Source organism: Hemicordylus capensis, chromosome 17 (genome assembly GCF_027244095.1).
Source record: "Hemicordylus capensis ecotype Gifberg chromosome 17, rHemCap1.1.pri, whole genome shotgun sequence".
NCBI lineage: Eukaryota > Metazoa > Chordata > Lepidosauria > Squamata > Cordylidae > Hemicordylus > Hemicordylus capensis.
The window spans coordinates 7,795,077-7,821,012 of NC_069673.1; the positions used below are offsets into that span (position 1 = coordinate 7,795,077).

Sequence of the window (25,936 nt, forward strand, 5' to 3'; positions counted from 1 at the left end):
TCTCATTCGTTGTACAACCACATCGTGGCTTCCCACTTCATTCCCAGCCACGGCACAAGGTGCTGGAACTTCGCTTTAAATGTCTGGGCAGCTTAGGATCTGGGTAGAAGGAGCATCTTGACTGGTACTGAATTAGACCCTTGGTCAATCAAGCTCAGGCCTGCTCAACGTTGCCCCTCCCCAGCTGTTTTTGGACTACAACTCCCATAATCCCCGGCCACAGTGGCCAAATAGCCAGGGATTATGGGAGTTCTAGGCCAACATCTGCAGAAGGGCTGTTGCTGAGCAGCTCTGAGCTAGCTTAGTACCGTCTACACTGACTGGCAGCAGCTCTCCACGCTCAGTACTGTCGACACTGACTGGCAGCAGCTCTCTGCGGTTTCAGGCCAGAGTCCTTCCCAGCCATAGGATCATAGGAAGCTGCTTTCTACCAAGTCAGGCCATTGGTCCATCTAGCTCAGTACCGTCTACCCAAACTGGCAGCAGATTCTCCCAGGAGTCTCTTTCAGCCCTATCTTGGAGATGCTGCCAGGAATTGAACCTGGGACCTTCTGCATGCAGAGCAGATACTCTACCACTGAGCTACAGACCCATCCCCTAAAAAGGGAATGTTTTACAGTCCTCACATGTAGCCTCCCATCCAAATGCAAACCAAGGTGGACTTTGCTTAGCAAAGGGGACCATTCATGTTCTTTTCCATTCGGGGGTCTTTCCCAGCCCTAGCCTGGGAAAGATCAAGATCTTGCCTGGGAATGAACCACTGTTCCCTCTAACAGAAAACCCCAGATGTTCTTGATGACAACTCCCAGCATCCTAAGCCAAACCTCACTGCAGCTTGGGATTCTGGGAGCTGTAGTCAACAACATCTGGGATTCCTTCTTCCAGGGAATACTGAAATGAACCTGGGATCTTCTACATGCAAAGTAGATGTTCTACCACTGAGCGATGGACCTTTCCCAAGAAGCCGCCTTATACTGAGTCAGACCATTGGTTCGCCAAGCTCAGTGTTGTCTTCACAGACTGGCAGCGGCTCTCCAAGGTCCATTTAGTTCATTATTGCCTACACTGACTGGCAGCAGCTCTCCAAAGTTCCAGGCAGGAGTCTTTCCCAGCCCTACATGGAGATGTTACCAGGGATTCAAGCTGGGTCCTTCTGCCTGCATAGCAGACGCTTCCCCACACTATGACCCCATCCCCAGAGCTGCCTTTGGAAAGGGATAGTTGATTTGAAGCGATGATGTCTCACAGCCTCATTTTGCACCTATCAAGGCCTGGCCCATGCCTGCCGCTTGTGGGTACGCTCGTTCTTCTTATAGAGGCAAGTGGGTGATTCTCAGTCTCCGGGAATAGCGAGGGAACAAGTCCGGGGGAAGAAATTACAGAGGTTCTGGAAATAGAAAGCACTTTAATGGGTAGCAGGAGAACTTCTTGTGCTTGAACGCAAGCGAGATCCTAGCATCAAACACACTGACTCCGGATCTTTACGTAACCGCTTCGGCAGGAAGCAGCAAGGCACCCATTGGGGGGCGGGGGAAAGGAGCAGAGGAATTAAAATAGAGGGATGGTTTCTGCTTGGCTTGTGAGAACCTCAAAAGCCTCCCAGCTTCTGAGAGAGAGCAGAGAGATTGATGGCAAGAAGATTTTAAATGGGTCCCTGAGAGCAAAGCCGTTCTAGCATCAAGGAGTGGAGAGAGACCCACCTGGGGTATTCTGGAGAGGCGAGACGGAGAAGATGGTTTTAAAATATATATACCAGAATGGGGTGAAGGAGGAAAAGGAAGATTTCCAGCTTTTCAACAGGAGAGGTTCACATGACGGTGGGATGAACTTTCCAGAAGCCCAGATGCAATGACAGGGGAAATGGTTTCTCTCAGCTGAGACAAGAACCTCCTCTCTCCTGACAACTTTTCAAAAGTCTTTCAAGACTTATTCTTTCACCCAAGGTTTTTAACTGGACGGTGGCTTTAAAGTGTTTCAAGGTTTTCATTTTGAATTGGTTTTGTGTTGCTGTAGACCACCCTGAGACGGAAGTTTGGGGCAGTCTACAAATTTGGGGGAAAAATGAATAAAGGAATACAAAGATGACAAATATTTATATACCGCTTTTCAACACCAGTCCCCAAAGCACTTCATGAAGGGATAAATAAATAAATAAGATGGCTCCCTGTCCCCAAAGGGCTCACAATCTAAAAAAAGAAACACAGGATAGACAGCTGTAACAGCCACTGGAGGGGTGCTGTGCTGGGTATGGATAGGGCCAGTTGCTCTCCCCCCTGCTAAAGAAAGAGAATCACCACTTTTAAAATGGCCCAATAAATAAATAATGTTGCCCCCATTCATAATGATCCTATTCAGCACACACAATTAGGCACAGAGAAAGCTGCCTTTTACTGAGTCAGATCCTTGGGCCCTCTGGCTCTGTTTTGCCTGCTCTAACTGGCAGCTGCTCTCCAGTCTTTCAGGCAGGAGTCTTTCCCAGCCGTACCTGGAGATGCCTGTGATGGAATGTGGGGCATTCCGCATGCCAAGCAGATGCTTTAACCTCTGGATTTTTCATCACCGTAAGAGCATGGGAATCTGCTTTATACTGAGTCAGATCTTCCGTGCTAGAAGGCCATTATAGAAGGACCCCATTGGCAGAGTATAGGAACATAGGAACAGAGGAAGCTGCCATATACTGAGTCAGACTATTGGTCCATCTAGCTCAGTATTGTCATCACAGACTGGCAGCAGTTTCTCCAAGGTTGCAGGCAGGAATCTCTCTCAGCCCTCTCTTGGAGATGCTGCCAGGGAGGGAACTTGGAACCTTCTGCCCTTCCCAGAGCGGCTCCATCCCCTAAGGGGAATATCTTGCAGTGCCCACACTTCTAGTCTCCCATTCAAATGCAAACCAGGGCAGACCCTGCTTAGCAAAGGTAGCAAACAATCCATGCTCACTACCACAAGACTAGCTTGCCTCCCATAGACCAGCTTTATGTATTTTTATTCATTTATTATTTAACATATTTTTATACCACTCCAAACTTATGTCTCCATGGTGGAGGAGAGCTGGTGTATGTAACATGGCATCACCTGGTGTCCTGAGGGCAATAGAGGAGGTAGGTTCTGGGGGACAGGACTGGAACCTTAATGGGGAGCCCCAGGTTCCCAGAGCTCCTGGGGGTGATTTTTTTTTGGGGGGGGAGCAAGCTTTGGCTGCTCAGGGTCTGTTGAATCTATGGGACTTTCATTGGGGTGGGGCCTCTTTTCTAGGATGCGCTCCTGCTCTGAAAGGATCTCCTCCGAATCAGAGTCTGGGTGGGTCCCGACAACCGAGCACCGAAAACCAATTTCAGCCAAGGGTTCCTTGCCACTTCAATATGCTCCAGTTCTCCCTGTTTATCGGAGACATAAGAATGTAAGAAGAGCCGTGCTGGATCAGGCCCAAGGCAACCCATCTAGTCCAGCATCCTGTTTCACACAGTGGCCCACTAGATGCCTCTGAGAAGCCCACAGGCAGGTGTTGAGGGCATGCCCTCTCTCCTGCGGTTGCTCCCTTGCAACTGGTATTGAGAGGCATTGTGCCTCGTAGCCATCAGACTAGAAGCCATTGATAGGCCTCTCCTCCATTAATTTGTCTAAGTCCTTATAAAGCCATCCAAGCTGGTGGCCATCACCACATCTTGTGGCAAGGAATTCAATAGATTAACCCTGCATAGTGTGGAGAAAGTATTTCTTTTTGTTGGTCCTAGAGTCCCTGGCAACCAGTTTCACTGCCCATTGGCTTTTGTCCTTCGCTCAAGAACAAGTCCCTTCCTCCTCCTAGGTCACCCTTTCCCTCTCAAGAACACTCATTCTGATGGCTGCCAACCTTTCCCAACAAAACAATAGCACACGGCGTGAAGAAATAAAACTGGGGAAATGCCCAGGCCAGGTCTTGTGTTACTGAACAAAAAATTCCCAGGGGCCCGTGCGATAATGTGCACACGCATGGCGCCAAAAGGGCACACGTGCCAATGCGATGAGACAGAAGCGAGCTCTCAGAATCCAGACAAGCTTTGCTGAATGCTCTCAGAGAAAGGTCCTCAAAGCCAAGCCAATTCCGAACCAAGCCAATTCTGAGCCGAGCCAATTCTGAGCCAAGCCAATTCTGAGCTGAGCCAAGGTGGGCAGAGGTGTGCAGGTGGGGAGGGCGGCTGCATGACCAGCCCCTCTTACCTTTCTCCCAGGCATGCTGCTATACACAAATCCTTTTGCCTGGAATTGGCCTTTTAAAGAAAAAACCGTGAGGCTTCACCTAACAGCCAAGACACTTCTAAACAGCTTTCAATATCTTGGCAAGCTGTGCTTGCCAGGAGGTGGGTGGATTAGTAGATTTGTAGCCCATTTCCTTCATGTAGCATTGTCTTTCCCCCCCCCTCCTAAAAGAGGTTTCTGGGCCTCTGGCAGCTACAATGAGAGAAGGAGAATGTTAGAGTCGGAAGGGACCTTAAAGGTCTTCTACTCCAGCCCTCTGCTCAGGGCAGGAATCTGCTACATCATCCCTGACAGACGACTATTCTGTCTCTCTCTGCAAACCTCTGGTGAAGGAGAGCCCCTCACTGCATGAGGCAGAGAGTTCCACTGTCTCACAGCTCTTAAGAGCCAGGATATCCCTCCTCATGTTTAGCCTGAATCTGCTTGCTTGAGGTTTCAGCCCATTGGCTCTAGGACCACCCTCAGGAGCCCCGGAGAACAAGCCAACTCCTTCTACGGAAGAGTCCTTTGGCTCTTTGGAGATGGCTGCCACATCCCCTCCTTATGCTTCTCCAGGCTAAACATACCAACTTCTTTGGCCATTCCCCACAGGGCTCGGTTTCCAGACTGCTGGCCATCTACCTAGGAATATAGGCAGCTGCCATATACTGAGTCAGACCACTAGTCTATCTAGCTCAGGATTATCTGCACAGACTGGCGGCAGCTTCTCCAAGGTTGCAGGCAGGAATCTCTCTCAGCCCTATCTTGGAGATGCTGCCAGGGAGGGGACTTGGAACCTCAGGTGCTCTTCCCAGAGCACCCCTATCCCGTAAGGGGAATATCTTACGGTGCTCACACATGTAGTCTCCCATTCAAATGCAAACCAGGGCAGACCCTGCTTAGCAGTCCATGCTTGCTGCCACAAGACCAGCTCTCCTCCTTAAACACAAGATTATTAGGAATACAGGAAACTGCCTCATACCTTTAATCCATCTAGCTCAGTCGCCCCTGACTGGCAGCGGTTTTCCAGGGTTTCAGGCAGGAATCTCTCCCTGCCCTACCTGGAGATGCTGCCAGGGACTGAACCTGGAACCTTTTGCCTACAAAGGAGATGCTCTACCACTGGGTTACACCGGGGAGACCCAAGTTCAAATCCCCGTTCAGCCATGAAACTAGATGGGTGACTCTGGGCCAGTCACTTCTCTCTCAGCCTAACCTACTTCACAGGGTTGTTGTGAGGAGAAACTCAAGTATGTAGCACACTGCTCTGGGCTCCTTGGAGGAAGAGAGGGATATAAAATTTACTACTACTACTAGTAGTAGTAGTAGTAGTAGTAGTTTGCATTAAGTATTTTTAACGGCCTCCATTGTTTCAAGAAGCCTCATCCACTCACTCCTCAATGACAAACATTGAATCCACTTTCACTTCCTGCCAGAGAATCTGCTCTCAGAACACCTCAGAAACAACAAAACGCAGTGCCCAATGGGCTTGTCGTTTGGGGGGTGGTTGGCACCCTATGTGCACTACACAACCACTCACTCTGGCCCACCCAGGTGCCCCTCAAGTGTAGTTATGGGGCTGCTGATATCCCCATTATTCCCTATGGGGAAAAGCTTAAAGATGCACCAACTTCAAAAATTCTTTAAAAATCACCCCTTTGCCCAATTTATTTGAAATTTGGGTGGTTGCTTCCACCCATTGGGCACTACCACCCATCCCTCCCCCCCAATCAATTCAGATCCAGACTCAAAAAAATTCTGGTACAAATCAAATCTGGGGTGATTCAGGGGGTGGGGCAGATTCAGACCCAAAACAAATCGGGGGTGATTCGATCTGGGTACAAATCAAAACAAAACAAAAAAATCCCTGCATATCCCTAAAATAAACAACATGAATTACCTTACCTCTCTAAGTATTTAATATATAGCACAGTCCTTGCTCCCCTAATAACTTTCTTAGCTTCTCCAAAGTAGTTGTTCTAGAGCACCTGTTCCCACCCTGTGGTCCTCCAGATGTTGCTGAACTGCAACACCCATCATCCCCGGCCACAATACTTAGTAGCAGGGGGTGATGTAGTTGTAGTTCAGCACCATGAGGAGGACCACAGGGTGTGAACCCCTACTCTAGATTCATCCCTGATTGGGCTATTGGTTCAGTCAAGTAGGCAAGTCCTACCTTCTCACAGTCAGTACTAGAGTCTCTACTAGGATCTAACCACGGCATCTCCTGCTCCTTGGAGTGTGTGCCTGGCTGCCAGAGTGCCCAGCAAAAGTGGGTACGGATCCAGATTCTCAGGAACTACAGAACTGAAGAGCCTGGAGACAAAAAGCAATAACCCGAATCTCCTGGCTTTTGCTCCAGCCCAAAATAGCTGGGATAAGTAGAGGATGAAAGTAACTCGTGTTCCAAAATAGCTTTGCAGCATCAACACTTCTGGGTTCTCTGTATATTCTTTAGCACTGTGTGCAAACTGAAGTGATGGCAACTTGCCTAGAGTGTCCACTAGATAACAAAGGCCTCACAATACTCTGTATCTTTCAGATATTTTGAAGAGTTTGTGGGTATGTTTGTGTATGTGAGAGAAAAAGTCATACTTTCCGATTGCCTAAAAGTAAAGTGTGCCATCGAGTCGGTTTCGGCTCCTGGCGCCCACAGAGTCCTGTGGTTTTCTTGGGTAGAATACAGGAGGGGTTGATCATTGCCATCTCCCACACAGTGTGAGATGATACCTTTCAGCATCTTCCTATATCGCTGCTGCCCGATAGAGGTGTTTCATACCAGTGGGGATTTGAACCAGCAACCTTTGGCAATAGGTACCTACAAACACCAAATTTTGCATAAACAATCCTGTCACTCAAGTTAGCTTAATGCACTACTCTCTGCACCGAAATATACTAACAGAGAGATTTATTTGTTTTTAAATGTATTTTTTAAAAGAAATTCTGAATATAATCAGCAGATTTTGTTATTCTTCTCCACGTTTTGAACACTCAATAATCAGATCAATATTTCAAAAACAACACCAGGCCCAAGAGAAGCAGAAGATCTTTCTCCGATTCAGATTGACAATGAATCACATTTATCATACTGTATATGCCCATTCATTCAATAAATTGAATAAGGTTTCATTTCAACAAATGAAATAGTAAAAATAAACACATAATGTTTCATTTAATTTCCTACAAATCTCAAACTGTCCTTTTACTTCCCTTTCTCAAGCACATTAATAATGAGTTCTCTTACACACACACACACACACACACACACACACACACACACACGGTATCCATTCTGTATTTTGAAGAGCCGGTTTATGGATTTGTTTGTGCAAAGGAAAGCCACACTTGATGATTACCTAAAGGCACCAAATTTGGCATACCCAACCCTGCCACAGAAATTAGCTGAATACACTACTTTTTACACCAGAATATGCTGGGGGAAAGCTGTAAACAACTTTTAAAGGCAATATGACTTTGTCTGGCCAATGGTGGGTCCCACCTACATGTCTCACAAAGCTTTCCCATAGATTAAACTTAAACGAGAGAATGGAGGGTCTCAACTGTATGTCCTGACCCACACAGGTATGCAAAGGAACACAGATTTTTAGACAGAGAGATAGATATGCAAAGAAGAAAAGGATAGATAGAATTTAGGTGCAACTGATTTCAGAACTCCAAGACTGCTATTTTGTGTGCTCTTATCCAGGCTCACACATCCATTGGCAATGTGCAGGAGGGAAAGATGTGAAGGAAGCAGTGTGTGTGTGTGTGTGTGTGCATGGCCAAGCCAAGCTTTACACTCTAGAAAAAACATGCGGTCTGCTTGATCTTCATCACAGAATGGTCACAGCCACATAATCTCTGCAGGTTTCCAGAGTAAACGACACGATTCTAATGCACTGTGTCCATGTTCCCTCGCAACAAGACACTCAGGGGAAATCAGCGCTAAACAAGGTACAGTGTTGCAATTAAGGACTGGATACAGGAAGAGGGGGCCAGAGTTTGCTTCATTTCCAACCTGCACCACAGTGGCATAAAGGAGAGGAAGAGAGAGACACGATACGAGAAAAATCAGAAGCACAACGAAGCGAAACTGGCCAAGATAACAAGCCAACCAAGAAGCAAGGAGATGGCAAGCCAATCAGAAGCCAGTGCCAGAACACCAATCAGCAAGGGGAAAACAAGCCTCCAAAATGGTGCTTGAAATGCCTCAACTCGAAACGGAGTTGCGTTGATCCGAGATCAAAACCTTTATTTTGGACCTTTATTTAAATGGTGTTTTGTTTTGAGCTTGAGACACTCAGAATGGCTCGTTTCGAGTCGAAACATTTTGCACATTCCTACCACTGAGTGTTGGCCCCATCCCCGATTTTCTATACTTCCATACCTTTGGTTGTACAGAGAGTATCTTGAGGCAGATATCAACAACATACAGGCTTAGGCCTTCACAAGATTAAAAACAACCTCGTAGATTCAAAAGCTGAGTTCTGTTATTAACTGAGAAATCAATCTGCACATGGATATGGCGTTCTTGGAGAAAGGTGATCAGATCTCCCACACTGGAGGTCTTCAAACAGAGGCTACATAGCCGACACTTAGGGGATTCCTTAGCTCAGCTTTTCCTGCATCGACCGCGCCCCCCCCCGGGAGGGGGTACTAAATGGATACCAGCTATAAATACAGCTATAGATACAGAATTTACTGGCTTAGGTAAACTGAAAAGGAGATTATACAAGGTCATGGGGAGGATGCTATGACAGCAAACAGAACCTCCATATTCAAAGGAAGTCTACCTCTGAGTACCAGTTGCTGGGGGCAAACAAATAAGAGGGCTATTGCCTTCATGCCCTCCCTGAGGGCTTCTTTGAACCATCTGGCTAGCCATCAAGGCAGGCAAGATGCCAGAGGAGACGAACTTGTGGTCTGATCCAGCAAAGCACATCTGTCGCTCACGTAACTCTCTGCATTTCTTTTACAACAGCATCTCCAGAGATTTGCAACATGGGTCAGTTTACATAGGAACATAGGAAGCTGCTGTATACTGAGTCAGACCACTGGTCTATCTAGCTCAGTATTGTCTATACAGACTGGCAGCGGCTTCTCCAAGGTTGCAGGCAGGAGTTTCTCTCAGAAGTCTCTTCAAGATGCTGCCAGGGAGGGAACTTGGAACCTTCTGCTCTTCCCAGAGCAGCTCCATCCCCAAGGGGGATATCTTACAATGCTCACATGTGGTCTCCCATTCAAATGCAACCAGGGTACACCCTGTTTAGCTAGGGGGACAAGTCATGCTTCTAACACAAGACCAGCTCTCCTCTTGAGAGTTAAGTTTCATGCCTTAACTTCCACCATGCACAAGTGTGTGTATATATATACACATATGCATCATATACATATACATCATATAGATATAGATATCTTAATATGACAGAACCATTTTCTGATATTAATAAATGTCTTCTATTTAGACACCAACATTATTATTTTTTGGTCAATGTGCCATGAAATTACTTTTTTAAAAGTGTGAAATAAGCAATTATCAACCATGGAGGAGGGGAAAAAACCAGTTTTTATTTAAAAAAAAATATAACTAAATCAACTCTAACAGTTGTTTAGTCAGCCTATTACAGAGGAGGGAATACAAAACAAAAAAAAAACCTTCCCCCAACCGGGTCCGCAAATGTTCACTTTATCCAAGTTTAGACATACATCGCGTCTCTGCGGATTGCAATTTTGTAATAAAACTGAGCATTACTTCCTTGATCTGTGACTTGGCACTGACATCCCTATGTGCTCGGGCGAAACGAATCCCATCCCATTCCCCACACTGATATTTAAGTTTGAGAGACTGAAGCTGAGTGATGAAGAACTGCCGGCCTAGCAAATCATACTAACCACCTCTATCCATCCATCCATCCATTCATCCATCTACTCACCTTAGATGTGCGAAACACAGTACACAGCAGACTTCTGCTAACGTGTCTATTATGGGAAGCCAACAACTCACTGGAAAAGCCAGTGCATAAGAGCTTAGGCTGTTGGGAGAGGAATCAAGAACAATTCGTCGGCAGACTGTCTCTTAGAATCTAGACTCGCTGGTTCTAGCATTCTTCAGGTGCTTGCAGAGAGACCCAACCACTCACACAGGCTTCTGTGGAACCGGAGATACGGTTTCTCCGCTTCGCTCACATGGTCTCTCCTTGTGAGGCCTCCGCCTTGGCTCTTAAAGAGGCAGTACACAACACCACCCATTCAGAGCGTTAGCTCTGAGGAAGGCTGTGGGGTACCATATCAACACTCAAGAAAGTCAACTCCAGCCACGCACATTCTCCACTCAGCCATGACAGTCACTGGGCAACTCTGGGCGCCAGACGCTTCTCCCTTGGCCTAACCAACCCCACAGGGTTGTTGTGAAGAGAAACCACCACCTAAACCACTCTGGGCTCATTGGAGGAAGAGTGGGATAAGTCTGTGCACAGAAAATAAAAGAAACGAGAGATCTCCAAATGGAAAATATGGGGACAACATGGGTGGGGAGAGCGATTTACCAGGGAGCATGACCAGAAAATAGGGATCATCTCTGCTACCTAGGAACAGCGAGAGGACATTGCCATGAAAGAGCTTCTTTATGCACACCAGAAGACTTTGCCCGTGGGATTTTGGACCTTTCTCTGAACAGCAAGACTTCCAGATAGGACTGTTCATAGCCAAGCGGTTTCTCATATGGCAAAAGGTGGGCTGAAGTCCATTCTTTGAAAAACCCAAAGCCAACCCATTCCTTGGACATGCCGAATTACTAGCACAGTTCTGTAGATACTGTGGAATATCTGTGCATATCATCAGAACATGAGAAGCTGCCTTATACAGAGTCCAGCTCCAGGCCATTTAGCTCAGTATTGTCTACACTGACTGGCAGCGGCTCTCCAAGGTTTCATGCAGGAGTCTTTCCCAGCCCTGCCCGGAACATAGGGACATAGGAAGCCGCCTTCAACTGAGTCAAACCATAGGTCCTTCTAGATCGGTATTGTCTTCACAGACTGGCAGCGGCTTCTCCAAGGTTGCAGGCAGGAATCACTCTTGGCCCTATCTTGGAGATGCTGCCAGGGAGGGAACTTGGAACCTCAGTGCTCTTCCCAGAGCAGCTCCACCCCCTGAGGGGAATATTTGTTCAGTGCTCACACTTCTAGTCTCCCTTTCATATGCAACTAGGGTGGACCCTGCTTAGCTAAGGGGACAAGTCATGCTTGTGACCACCAGACCAGCTGTCCTCTCCAAAACCAGGTCTCCTGGAAATGCTGCCAAGGACCGAACCTGGGACCTTCTGGATGAGAAGCAGATGCTCTGCCACCCATCTCTTAAGGGGGATATTTCATAAGACCAAGCTCCCTTTTGCATTAAAAACTCTGCCACAAGGGTCACAGGTGAATTTCACCACTTCTCCAAATAAGGACATAAGAAGAGCCCTGCTGGATCAGGCCCAAGGACTCTCTAGTCCAGCATCCTGTTTCACACAGTGGCCCACAATATGCCCCTGGGAAGCCCACAGGCAGGAGTTGAGGGCAGAGGCGTAACTAGGAAAAACAGCGCCCGGGGCAAGCACTGAAATGGCGCCCCCCCGCCCCCCCAACATACTATATTATACTTAGGTTTTTCCTCACAAGCGCCCGCCGCCGTCGCCAAGCCAGGCCACTGACTGGCCGCCAGGCCCCAGCAAAGCAAGGGAGGGGCCACGGGTGGTGCGGAAGGGACCGCTCGTGGGGGAGGGGGCTCCTACGTGCTCCCTTGACTGCTGCAGTGCTGTTGCACTGAGCAGGAAACATTTGTATTAACAAAAAATTTAAATTTTTTTTTTTAAAAATTGTCATGGCGGCGCCCCCCATGTGACCAGAAAAGATGGCGCCCAGAGCACGTGCCCCCCCTGCCCCCCCTATAGTTACGCCTCTGGTTGAGGGCTTGTCCTCCCTTCTGCTGTTACTCCCCTGCAACTGGTATTCAGAGGCATCCAACATGTCAAACATGAGGAAGAGTTTCACCTCCCTGACCTTCCCCACCAAAATCAATTTGGCCAGAAGTTCTTGGCAGAGAACTATCAACTCAACTCCAAATTGCCTCCGGCCAATCCCCTCGACTCCTAATTGCCTCCGGCCAATCCGCTCGACTCCTAATTGCCTCCGGCCAATCCGCTCGACTCCTAATTGCCTCCGGCCAATCCCCTCGACTCCTAATTGCCTCCGGCCAATCCGCTCGACTCCTAATTGCCTCTGGCCAATCCCCTCGACTCCTAATTGCCTCTGGCCAATCCCCTCAACTCCTAATTGCCTCTGGCCAATCCTCTCGACTCCTAATTGCCTCTGGACAATCCGCTGAACTCCTAATTGCCTCTGGCCAGAAAGTGAGACGCTGGTAGGAGAAGCAACCTAGCAGAAAGCAGCCAAAACATTCCTAGTGGTTACCTGATTCAAAGCACCTTCCTTCCCCTCCAGATCACATTCATGCCGCTAGAAAGAAGCCAAGGAACCAAGCATTTTGATGGAGCCCGACCGGTTGGGATCCCACCTACCTGTATATTTTATATCGGGTTGTAAATCCTTGACGATGTCTTTCCACAAAGGATAAGTAGCTCCGCGAGTGGTGGAAAGGCCCTCTGTCTGAAATAAGCCAATCAAATTCCTTGGAGACATGTTGGTTGGTCACGGTTGGGTCCTGGTGGGAGGGCTGTACTGTTATATGGTCCCATATAAAGAGGAGGTAGAGGAACTCAATAGGCCTCCAGTTCATGCTTTTCTGTCTGCCTTTTTCCTCTCATTCTTGCTCCATTCTGTGGAGTCCTGTGGGGCAGGGAAGAAGAAGGGGTGGAGGAAGGGAGGAGGAAAGGAGAGCCGGGGTGGGAGGGGGAGGAAACAGGGGGGAAGAGGGGCGGGGTTCAAAGGTTAGCACTGCATCTTTAAAAAGAGGGATTCAATTTCATGAAAATGTGCATCCATATCTGGAACATAAGCCACCTAATGGCACAGCAGGGAAATGACTGGCCTAGCAAGCAAGAGGCTTCTGATGTTCCTATGTTCCTGCAAAGCACATGCTCTATCAGTGAGAAATGGCCTCCCCCAGAAAATAGGAATGGGCTGCAATAAATAAAGTCACTGACCTGCTTATGAGCTTAGCTGTGCTCTCCCCATTTTTCCCTGCTTTTGTTTCCCTTGTCATAAAAACACAAGAACAGCCCAGCTGGATCTAGTCCAGCATCCAGTTTCACAGAGTAGCCCACCAGATGCCTCTGGGAGCCCACAGGCAGGAGCTGAGGGCATGCCCTCTCTCCTGCTGTTGCTCCCCTGCAACTGGGATTCAGAAGCATCTTGCCTCTGAGGCTGGAGGTGGCCTATAGCCACCAAACTAGTAGTCATTGATCGACCTGTCCTCCATGAATTTGTCTAAGCCCCCTTTAAAGCCACCTAAACTAGTGGCCATTGCCACATCCTGTGGCAGAGAGTTCCACAGGAGGGATTGTTCTCCCTCCTCTCTCCAAAACATACCCCAGAGCTCACGGTAATGTGCTACACAATCGCGAGAATGATTACACTGCACTACATTTCGGCAGGACCCATTTCGACCTCCGCGTGAGTCTCAGAACCCAAGGCAGCAGGAAAGACGTCAAGGATAAACAATGCAATCATGAATGATGACTCAGGCTGAAGGGAGAGGCCTGTCGGTGTTGACAGAAATGGGCATAAGGCTTAATGAAATGAAATAACAGCCATTCTAAAGGTTGATGGGTCGTGATAATGGACACGAAGATCAATAGAGAGACATGGGGATAAAATAGCCGAATTTAGAGGATTAGAGGTTCAAGAAATGCAGCGGAAGTGGGGGGCGGAGATCACAAAACTAGTATGGACATTTGGATCCAGCAGAGATGATTGTTTTTCTGCTCCAGGCAGAGGTTGAAGACTAGGGATTTGACAGAAAAAGGGATTTGGATAGGAACAGAATTAGCTGCCTTATATCACATCCATTGGTCCATCTAGCTCAGGCCTGCTCAACTTAGGCCCCCACCCCAGCTCTTTTTGGACTACAACTCCCATAATCCCCAGCCACAGTATTCCACAGCCTCCAAGGAGCCCAGAGCGGTGTACTACAGACTCAGGTTTCTCCTCACAACAACCCTGTGAAGTAGGTTAGGCTGAAAGAGAAGTGCCTGGCCCAGAGTCACCCAGCAAGTCTCATGGCCGAATGGGGATTTGAACTCGGGTCTCCCCGGTCCTAGTCCAGCACTCTAACCACTAAAATAAATAAATAATAATCCCTGGCTAGCCAATAGCCAGGGATTATTTATTTATTTATTTATTTATTTATTTAATTTTATTTCTAAATCGCCCTTCCAAAAATGGCTCAGGGTGGCGGCGGCGGTGGTGGTTGTTGTTGTTGTTATTATTATTATTAATAATAATTTATTCAATTTCTATACCACCCTTCCAAAAATGGCTCAGGGCGGTTTACACAGAGAAATAATAAATAAATAAGATGGATCCCTGTCCCTAAAGGGCTCACATTCTAAAAAAACCCCATAAGATAGACACCAGCAACAGTCACTGGAGGGACGCTGTGCTGGGGACGGATAGGGCCAGTTACTCTCCTCCTGCTCAATAAAGAGAATCACCATGTTAAAAGGTGCCTCTTTGCCAAGTTAGCAGGGGTTAACATTAAAACACTAAAATCAATTAACTGTTAAAATTAAAAAATGTAAAAACAACATAAAATGATTATTAAGACAATTTAAAACAGTTTTTAAAACCCTGGAAAACCAGGCCAAACCTTTACGGTTTGAAAACAGTTTGGAAGGCCAGGCTAAACAGACAGGTCTTAAGGGCTCTCCTGAACGTCAATAATGAACGAAGATTGTGGATTTCTGCCGGGAGTGCCTTCCACAGCCCAGAAGCAGTCACAGAGGAGGCCCTCCTCTGAGTCACCACCAGACATGTTGGTGGCAACTGAAGACGGACCTCCTTAGATGACCTTGATGTGCGGTGGGGATTGTGCAGAAGAAGGCTCTCTGTAAGATATCTCGGACCTAAGCCTGATTATAGGAGTTGTAGGCCAACATCTGCAGGAGGGCCGAAATTGAGCAGGCCTGATCTAGCTCAACATGCTCACTGAATCAGGCCATCGGTCCTTCTAGCTCCACCAAGGTTTCAGGCATGGGTCTGTCCCAGCCCTACCTGGAGATGTTGCCAGGGAGCAAACCTGAGACCTTGTGCATGAAAGTAAATGCTCTTCTACTGAGCTACAGCCCCATCCCCTACATAGGAAGCTGCCATATACTGAGTCAGACCATAGGTCCATCTAGCTCTGGATTGTCTACACAGACTGGCAGTGGCTTCTCCAAGGCTGCAAGCAGGAGTCTCTCTCAGTCTTGGAGATGCTGCCAGGGAGGGAACTTGGATCCTTCTGCACTCCTCAGAGCGGCTCCATCCCCTAAGGGGAAAATCTTACTGCACATATTAAGTCTCCCATTCATATGCAACCAGGGCAGACCCTGCTTAGCTAATGGGGATAAGTCATGCTTGTTACCACAAGACCAGCTCTCCTCTCCTCTAAGGTATCTCCTAAGGGGAATATCTTCCCGCAGACAGCGCTCCCATGTAGTCACCCATCCAAATGCAAACCAGAGCAGACCCTGCTTAGCAAAGGGGACAATTCATGATCGCAACCACCAGACCAGCTCTCCTGGTCTGCTGGTCTAAGACCCATGAGGGACACAGTCCTTGCATAGTTCCAAGGAGAGCACAATCAAGTAAAAGGCTCAGGACCATGGATAGCTCTGAGCAGGCAAGAGAGTGCTCAGTAGAACAGAGCAGATCGGATGTTGCTCCAGTGAATGTGTGGAGTGGACTGAAGGTTTCTATACACAGGTAGAGTGGTTCAGCTCTGGCTTGGGGAAGGCTTTGCGGCTTAGAGGCACCTTGTCCGGTTCTGTAGGCATTGACTCCAGAAGCACTGGAGGATCTCTACTGTGACTAGCAGGTCCTCAAGAACCAAAGTAGGGCTATACACTCAGGTCATGGCAGAAGTGCTGGTTCCACTTCCCTCACTTCCTCTGGCACAGGTGATCCCAGTAGTACGGGATCACCTGGGGCCTGGTTCAAAGGTCTTCTCACCTGTCTTATCTCTCCCCTCCACACACAAAACTGTACACCTTGACCCCTGATTAGGGGATATCCAGAATCCAGGATCATAACACTGGCATCTTTTTTCCTGCTCAGTGTTACCGACAAATACATGCTCATTGGTGAAACACTGTTAAAAAGCCATCTTGATGTGCTTGTAATATACCTGCATGATTACATTTGTGCAGTGCTTTACTGGTGCACATATTTGCTCCTGCACATCTCTAACACCACACCAAATAAAGATGAGAATCATGTTCACACAGATATTTGCATCAAGATGGCTTCTTTGCAGGGTTTTAACAATGCATATTTGCATAGCTCTGGACCCCTTCCACTCTCCAACAGATCAAAATTTATTATTTTGTACAATCTGGCAGTCTCTAGGGATTCTATGCAACCTGTGCATTTGCGGGAAAATACATATTTAAATGTGCACATTGCAACGTATTATTGTGCCAGCTGGTTGGATAGGAAATATATGAGCAGATGTGAAATAATACATATTTAAACATGGTGGGGTGTTTCTTTTTTGTGATGGTAACATGTATATATTCAGTATGTGGGGGGTGTTAACAAAAAATAACAGACCTGAAATCATAGGGAAATGGGCAAAATTCAGAAAGAACAGAAAGAGAGATACATCCATCCCTATATTCTGTGCACATAGATGACTCTTGATAAAATCCAGAACTAAGAATTGGAATGACTGAGGATTCCTAATCCATCGCTTCCACTTCAGAAACAAGATCAGGTAATCCAGAATCTGGGGAGATTGGGGGCTGTAGAGGATCTCTCGCTTTAACTCCAAACCAACCACATTGTTAAGGGCTGAGTATCATCTGAATTTGCCATGGGCAAATATATCACATCCATTTAAGTTTTTATCAGTGAGTTTCTGCACAACAAATTATCCAAAGAGATGCTCTGAAACATTAAGCCAGGAATCATCGACTGTATCCTTGCAGGTGTGTGTGTGTGTGTGAGAGAGAGAGAGAGAGAGAGAGAGAGAGAGAGAGAGAGAGAGAGAGAGAGAGAGAGAGAGAAGGCAATATTGCGAGGTCCATTAAATTTAAGTACTGTCAGAGTCCCATAATGAAGGCCAGCTCAGCACCCGATGCAGACATTTTAACTCTGGCTAAACATTTAATCTTAAGAAACCCCACAGTCAAAAAATGGAGACATCTAAAATTTTAGAGGCGAAATGGCCAAAGAGAGAGCCCCTTGAGAAACTCACCGGTCAACAGCACACTCTGAAATGGTTATGGTTGGAGCAGGTATGGAAGGCGCGCGGCCATTTTGCAGTGAGAGCACCTACTCACGGCCAGCTAGCCCCGAGATGGGCAATTAAGAAACAAAATGCAATTAAGCATCGTCAGAAGTGGTTAGGTAAATAAGTTGAGTAATTAAGCATGTGATTTGTGGACTGTATCATTTGGGCAAATGGGTTTTGTCATCAGAAGACTGTAATGGAGAATTGGTTCGCAGGGGACTTAGAAGGTTACCCAATGGCAGCTTCTGTTCCAAGATATCCTTCATGACCCAAGTTTGGGGTATTAGATTAAAATGTCTCCATTTTTCAGACTTAAAAAAACCCAACAAATCTAGATGTTTTTGATGAAGCATTTTATCTATCTGGGTTGTCTGAAATAAGCATGAATTGACTCCCAAGTTCCATTTCCTTCTTGTTAAGCTGGCACAAGACGTTTGTATGAGGTGCTATTGAGACAAACACAATAAAATAAAATAAAATAAAATAAAATAAAATAAAATAAAATAAAATAAAATAAATTATAGTTCAGAGAGTTGGTTTTGGAGTAAGCAAAAACCCAGCCTGCCCATAGGCATCTCCAAATTCCCCTGAGATTCAGAAGCCCAACTCACTTTAGATTTGTGAATGAACCAACAGATCCAAAATTCCTGGGAATTGAAGAGCACAGGGCCTAAAAGGTTCCTAAATCAACCCAAGTCCATAGTCAAGAGTGATTATTCTGCACACCATTTGTTTCTCTTGGAGCCATATCCGGCTCCCCAGCTCAAAATTTAAAGCCAGCTCACAAATACATTTGAGAAAACAAAGCAAAAAAGGAGGGGAGGGAATACTTTTTCTTTTTTAACCACGGCAGATTCAAACCACACACAGACACAGAGACTTGGGGAGTTAAGTGGTGGAGTAACATTCAATGGGAGGGCATTGAGTCTAGCAGAATCTGGTTGCAACAGAACAGACATGCAGAAGTTCAAATGGACATGGGAGCACGGCAGATAGGGGACAGGGGAGGAGAGCTGGTCTCGTGGTTGCGAGCATCAACCGTCCCCTTTGCTAAGCAGGGTCTGCCCTGGCTTGCATTTGGATGGGTGACTGCATGGGAGTGCTGTCTGCTGGAGGATATCCCCCTTAAGGGGATGGGGCTGCAACTCAATAGAAGAGCATGGTTTGCTCCCTGGCAACATTTCCAGGTAGGGCAGGGACAGACCCGTGCCTGACCATCTCGGGGAGCTGCTGCCGGTCAGTGTAGACAATGTTGAGCTAGACAGACCGATGGCTTGACTCAATATAAGGCAGCTAATTATGTTCCTATCTAGATGCCTGATTCTGTAGCATTCCTAGCTTAGTCCTCAACCCCTGCCTGGAGCAGAATAGAGCCTAAATAGAAGAGCAGAAGAGCAAGCCGGCAGGTGCTCTTCCCAGAGTGGCCCCATCCCCTAAGGGGAATATCTTACAATGCTCACACAGGTAGTAGTCTCCCAGGGACAAGTCACGCTTGCTACCACAAGACCAGCTCTCCTCCCTGGCAGCCTCTCTAAGATAAGCAAATTTTTTTTGCTGCCAGTGCCCCCAAAGTGAGGGGCCATAGGAACGTAGGAAGCTGCTTTATACTGAGCTTTATTGGTCATGCAGCTCAGTATTGTCTACACAGACTGGTCTTGAGGAGAGCCGGTCCTGTGGTATGAATAGTCCCCTTTGCTAAGCAGGCTCCAACCTGGTTTGCATGGGAATGGGAGACTACATGTGGGCACTGTAAGATCTTCCCCTTAGGGGATGGGGCCGCTCTGGGAAGAGCAGAAGGTTCCGAGTTCCCTCCCTGGCAGCATCTCCAAGATAGGGCTGAGAGAGACTCCTGCCTGCAGCCTTGGAGAAGCCGCTGCCAGTCTGGGTAGACAATCCTGAGCCAGATGGACCAAGGGTCTGACTCAGTATGTGGCAGCTTCCTATGTTCCTGGCAGCGGCTTCTCCAAGGTTGCAGGCAGGAGTCTCTCTCAGCCCTCTCTTGGAGATGCTGCCAGGGAGGGAACTTGGGACCTAGATTCTCTTCCCAGAGTGGCTCCATCCCCTCAGAGGAAGATCTTACAGTGCTCACACATGTAAGCCTCCCATTCAGATGCAATGCAGGGTGGACCCTGCTTAGCAAAGGGGATCAGTTCAGAGCTGCCACCACATGGCCAGCTCTGATGCTCTCCTCCTGTTCCGAACGTTAAATAACAGGCAATGCTCCCTTCACCAACTTAAACGTCCCCCCCTGCCCCCCTGTTCTCCTCACATCAGACTGAGATCTCTGCTCGCCTTCACACAAGCTGTTCTCGCACTTGCCTGACCTCAGGTAACCTGTTCCTGCCAGCAAGGCCGAGCCGGGGAATTAGAAATTACAAAACACGATAATGAAACAGGCCCCCTCTCACTCTCAGCTTCGCACACAATTAACGTCCGTGTGTGTGTGTGTGTGCATTCCCCCCTCCCTTGAATCTGAGAAGAGACTACAATTGCTGATTAATCCAAGAGATGCCTCCAATTTGCATACGGCTCTAGGGTGACCCATGGTGGCATCCGTCCCATAGGCTCCAAGTGTCCCCATATATCAGGGTACCCCTTCTTTTCTGTGCACAGGCTGTGGTCTAAGGCCCTCTGGGTGAGGAAAAGACATACAAGAAAGCTCGCTGTCGATTAAAAGGGCTCTACGGAAAAAGCCAGTTCCATGCTGGGAACTATTTGGAAGGAGTTTGAAAATAAAAACGCTAATATTATAATGCCCTTGTACAAAACTATGGTGCGGCCACACCTGGAGTCCTGTGTACCATTCTGAGCACCACATCTAAAGAAGGTCAGTGTAGAACTGGGAAAGGTGCAGAAGAGGGCAACCAAGATGATCAGGGGCCCAGAGCACCTTTCTGATGAGGCAAGACTACAACACCTGGGGCTTTTTAGTTTAGAAAAAAGACGACTGTGGGGAGACATGATAGAGGTCTATAAAAGCATGCATGGTGTGGAGAAAGTGGATAGAGATAAATTCTTCTCCCTCTCCCATAACACTAGAACCAGGGGTCATCCCATGGAATTGATTGCCTGGAAATCTAGGACCAACAAACGGAAGTACTTTTTCACACGACATATAACCAACCTATGGAATTCTCTGCCACAAGATGTGGTGACAGCTACTAGCTTAGATGGTTTTAAGAGGGGTTTAGATAAATTCATGGAGGACAGGCCTATCAATGGCTACTAGTCTTGATGGCTGTAGGCCGCCTCCAGGATCAGAGACAGGATGCCTCTGAATCCCAGTTGCAGGGGATCAACAGCAGGAGAGGGGGCATGCCCTCAACTCCTGCCTGTGGGCTTCCCAGAGGCATCTGGTGGGCCACTGTATGAAACAGGACTAGATGGGCATTCTTGGGCCTGATCCAGCAGGGCTGCTCTTATGGACGTTCTTATTATTTTTATTAAACACCTAGTACCCTTTGAACCTCCATTCACATCCTGATTTGGGGGGTTATAGAAACATACTACGCTGCCTCCTACTAAGTCAGACCATTGGTTCACCCAGCTCAGTATGGCCAACACTGACTGGCAGCAGCTCTGCAGAATATCAAGCAAGGCCCTTCCCCAGCCCTACCTGGAGATGCTGCCAGGGGTTGAACCTGGGACCTTTTGCATGCAAAGCAGACGCTCTACCACTGACCTACAGCCTCTTCTGTATCTGACTGGGAGAACAGAAATGTCCCAAGACAAAGCTGGGGGGGGGAATCCCCCCAAATGCTAAACAAATATTGATCAATATGCATTTATTTAGTGTTTTGTTTTGGTTTGGGGCATTGTTTTCCTTGCCCCTCTTCCTGGCTGAACAGACACATGCCCTCCAAATAAACAAGCACACTTGTGGCGGAGAATTCTGAACCTGGGCTCCACGGAGGGAGATTCTGACACAGACGTCAAACACCGAATCCATTTCAGGGACAGATCTGGGCCTCTCTCATCCATCTTTTCCGACCTCCCTGCCCTGCAGTCTTAAACTGGATGTCTAGTGTTTTGCTTCTCTGTCCATGACAGGTCAATTGCCACACAGGGGCCTGTGCAAAATGGAATACGATGCAGGTTGGCCAAGGCGAGGCGGGAAAGACGCGGTTCGTATCGATTTGCAGCCTTCACGGACAAATATCCCTCCCAACCCCCGCTCTGCATGGGCCTGAGTGGGTCGTCAGCAGCTCGGTGTAAGATTGAGGGGGCTGGAGGTCAATCCTGCTACTATCGATGTTTCCAGGCTCTGCGGGACGTGGCACTCAACGCTCCACACTGCCGAGCACCAGGAGAACCGTTTGAAACAGAAGGGAGCTCTGCAAGGCATACCCAGAAAGGGAGCTAATGAAAGGCGAAAAGCGAAATAACACTGACATCATATTAGGGGGATGGAGGGAAGGAGCCCAGTCACACAGAGAAGGCAGGGACCCACATAAGGTGGCTCGATTCTCACTCGGAGACTCAAATCTCCCTGTAAGCATTTTAGGAGTTACTGAAGAGTGAGAGCGTGCATTGCCTTACAAGGTCTGTTGCTATGACTTCTGAGGAACATAGGAAGCTGCTGCCTACTGAGTCAGACCATGGGCACATCTAGCTCAGGATTGTCTACTTTGACTGGCAGTGTCAGTTTCAGGCAGGCGTCTTTCCCAGCCCTACCTGGAGCTGTTGCCAGGGACTGAATCTGGGACCATCGACATACTAAGCAGATGCTCCATCACTGAGCTACAGTCCCATCCTCTGTTCTGACATGTCATGTTCTCGATGTACATCATGGGAACCTAGGAAGCTGCCATGAACAGAGTCAAACCACTGGTCCATCTAGCTCAGGATTGTCTACTCTGATAGGCAGCAGGTCTCCAGGAAGGATTTTTTCTCAGCCCTACCTGGAGATGCTGGAAACTGAACCAGGGAACTTTTTCATGCAAAACTGATGTTCTACGGCCCCATCTTACCATGGGGCTTGATTCAATCTCTAAAGCTAGCCCCTTCCATACATCTCTATGCTCACATCAGCATAAACTTCTCATTCTCACCGTCACCTCTCTCCCTAGCATTAGGACCAACCTATGACACTCGGCTGCTTGAAGCAAAGCACCCTTATCCCGTTCCCTTTTTTCTATACAAGCACATCTGCACTTACTTCCTTTTCAAATCTTGAATCCTCCCTTCCTCTGCAGGCCAACCACGGGAGATGGTGGGCAGACTGCTTTGCCGCCCCTGAGAACTCTCTGCCTGAGGCCATCCACATCACCCTGTTTCCTTGTAGGGCCACCCCTACATGGCCTTGTCCGCCTTCCACCGTCTTATATCTTGATGCATCTCTGCCCTACACTCTTTCAGCTCCACCACCCTCACTAATCTGATCATCTCCCTCCAACAAGGTCTCCCTCGAACATGGTCTTCCTCATTGCCCCTCAGATGCATTCAACCAAGTCAGTAAGCAACCAACTTCCCCCATTTTTACACAAAACTCCAGTTCTCTGGCTCTTCGGTGGCAGTTCAGGCAGTTCACTCGGGCTCTTCAGTGGCAGTTCAGGAAGCAGAGGATAGACAGTCCTTGGTGAAGGGTAATTCCTCCTCCTCCACCACTGAAACTGGCAGCCCAACTTGAAAAGTTCCCCCAGGGAGAGGAGTTACAAGAGGCTAGCATTGTGATGGACCACAAAATCTGCATGGACATATGAAGTTGTCTTCTTGAATCAAACCACGGGTTTATCAAGCCCAGCATCGTCTCCTCTGACTGGCTGCAGCTCTCCAGGGACTCGAGCAAAATTGTTCCGCCTGCCCTGCTACCTGAGCCTTTAACTGGAGCTACCTAGGATTGAACTTGACAGCTTTGGCATGCAGAATGGGTGCCGTCCCAGCAGGCTCTGGCCTCATCACAGTCCCGTAAGGATCGCTTCATCCCTTCCCTCCTTATCCATCCGTTGCCCAAGTCACGTCTTTTCCTGCAGAAAGTGGACAGGTATTCCAGCAGCGTCTTGGACTCAGGTATTCATTTGTTGATGTGCATTGCGCAAGAAAACCAGATGGCAGAGTGTTCCCTGCCAGCAAGCATCCTGTCTCGTTGAATATTCATACTCGTCGCTAATTTTATCGCCGCTGTCCGGATGCAGAAACCCATCCAGATGAACGAAACCCCCGGCTTGTCCACAATCGCAAATTTTGACACAGAAGGGCCCAGAGATCTCCTGTCCTTTCGCTTCCCTTCCCAAGGAGGACTTTGAATTCCCTTGAAGATACACATCTGTTCTAAAGTAATATGAAGTCTGTATTCCTCCTTGCCTTTCCATCCACAAAGGCCACACGTCTGCTCCCATCTTGTCTAAGGGATCAAGAATGTCCATATCTAAGTTAACCAAGGGGTCCAGGAGTGTTCCTTTGACTGTGGGAGGAGAGATGGTCTTGTGGCAGCAAGCATGAATTATCCCATTTGCTAAGCAGGGTCCAGCCTGGCTTGCATTTGAATGGGAGACAACATGTGTGAGCACTATAAGGCATTCCCCATAGGGGGTGGGGCCGCTCGGGGAAGAGCAGAAGGTTCCAAGTCCCCTCCCTGGCAGCATCTCCAAGAGAGGGCTGAGAGAGAGTCTTGTTTGTAACCTAGGAGAAGCTGCTACCAGTCTGGGTAGACGATACAGAGCTAGATGGACCAATGGTCTGACTCAGTAGAAGGCAGCTTCCTATGTTGCTGTTCCTGTTCCTAAGATTTTTAAGATTCCTGAGTTCCTAAGATTTAACTAAATCCGCACTGCCCTCTCAAACCAGATCAGAGACTCCCGCCTTATCGCATTCTGAGTCAGAATGATTCAGCTGCCTTTTTAACCCCCTGGCCCAGGAAATGTCCTAAATTCCCCATGATCTAGGAAAACAGCAGAGCAATTCCTGAGACCCCAAGGGCCAGCAGAAGGCCTGACATGACACAGAGATCTCCTCCTTCCCACTGAAATCTATTGACAGGGCTCAGCTGGAATTCTGTACACCAAGTTCCAGCCAACAGAGTAAACTGATACCATCCTGGGATCAGTGATTGACTCAGTGGAAGGCTGCTTGGGGTGTGTGTGTGTGTGTGTGTGTGTGTGTGTGTGTGTGTGTGTTTGGGGCTAGGAAGTGGTATGTCCCCCGCTGAGCAAAGATGCACCTTTTTAAAGTGGCGATTCTCTTTACCGAGCAGGAGGAGAGCAACTGGCCCTCTCCACCCCCAGCCCAGCATCCCTCCAGTGGCTGTTGCTGCTGTCTGTCTTATGTTTCTTTACAGATTGTGAGCATTTTGGGGATAGGGAGCCATTTATTTATTTATTTGTATCTGTGTAAACCACTTTGGGAACTGGGGTTGAAAAGCGGAATAGAAATATTTGTCGTATGCGTACTATTGGCCTATGGTTACTCTCGCTCACTACAGTCTGCATTGACTCACAGTGGTTCGCCAGGATTTGGGATGTGCTCTCTCCAGCCCCACAGCCAGGGATGCTTGATGTAGGGATGCCTAGAAGTGGATCTGTTTCCTCTTACATGGAAAGCACATTTTCTGTTCCTGAGCTCCGCATGATAAAGGTGAAATCAATGGCCAAATCAATAGGTCAAAATCATAACAAGTATTTTTTGGCAACCATAACACATCCATCTCTCTGTGTCTCCTGGCTTCTATTTTTACTCTTATTTACTGACAAGTGGGTCTTGTGGCAGCAGGAATTGCCCCCTTTGCTAAGCAGGGCCCACCCTGGTTTGCATTTGGATGGGAGACTACATGCGGGAGCACTGCCAGATATTCCCCGCAGGGGGGTGGAGCTGCTCTGGGAAGAGCAGAAGGTCCCAAGTTCCCTCCCTGGCAGCATCTCCAAGATAGGGCTGAGAGAGATTCCTGCCTGCAACCTTGGAGAAGCCGCTGCCAGTCAGTGTAGACAATACTGAGCTAGATGAACCAATGGTCTGACTCAGTATATGGCAGCTAACTATGTTCCATTCTCTCTCTCTCTCTCTCTCCCTCTCTGAGCTTCCTTGTCTGCCTCATTCCATGGATGAATGACGGGCAAGCTCAAAAACCTCCCAGCCCCACATCTGCCCTCCAGCCTCCCCCTCACTGTCTGATCCCTCTAAGCAGCCAGTAATTCACACTTGTACTGCCCCTTATCACAGATTCCCACCTGCCCATCACATCCCCTGGCTGGTTCCCCCCACCCCTACAAGCTGTGCAGCCATTCATTCTCGCAGGCACCTTATCTCTGCATTTACACCTGTCTTGTCGAGGGATGCGGTGTTCACACCTGATGCT

General features: G+C 48.0%; 1 protein-coding gene across 3 annotated transcripts in view; it reads right to left on the reverse strand.

Annotated features, from left to right (window-relative positions):
- BRINP1 (BMP/retinoic acid inducible neural specific 1) overlaps positions 1-25,936 on the reverse strand; it is a 103,496-nt gene that overhangs the window by 56,994 nt on the left and 20,566 nt on the right. For 2 of the 3 annotated variants that reach the window (XM_053282451.1, XM_053282452.1), the window contains exon 2: positions 12,773-13,040. In XM_053282451.1, the coding sequence (XP_053138426.1) occupies positions 12,773-12,990 (218 nt within the window). In that variant the 5' untranslated portion in view covers positions 12,991-13,040. Of the gene's footprint in view, positions 1-12,772; positions 13,041-25,936 lie in introns of those variants that run through there. The other variant, XM_053282455.1, reaches the window with a different exon arrangement.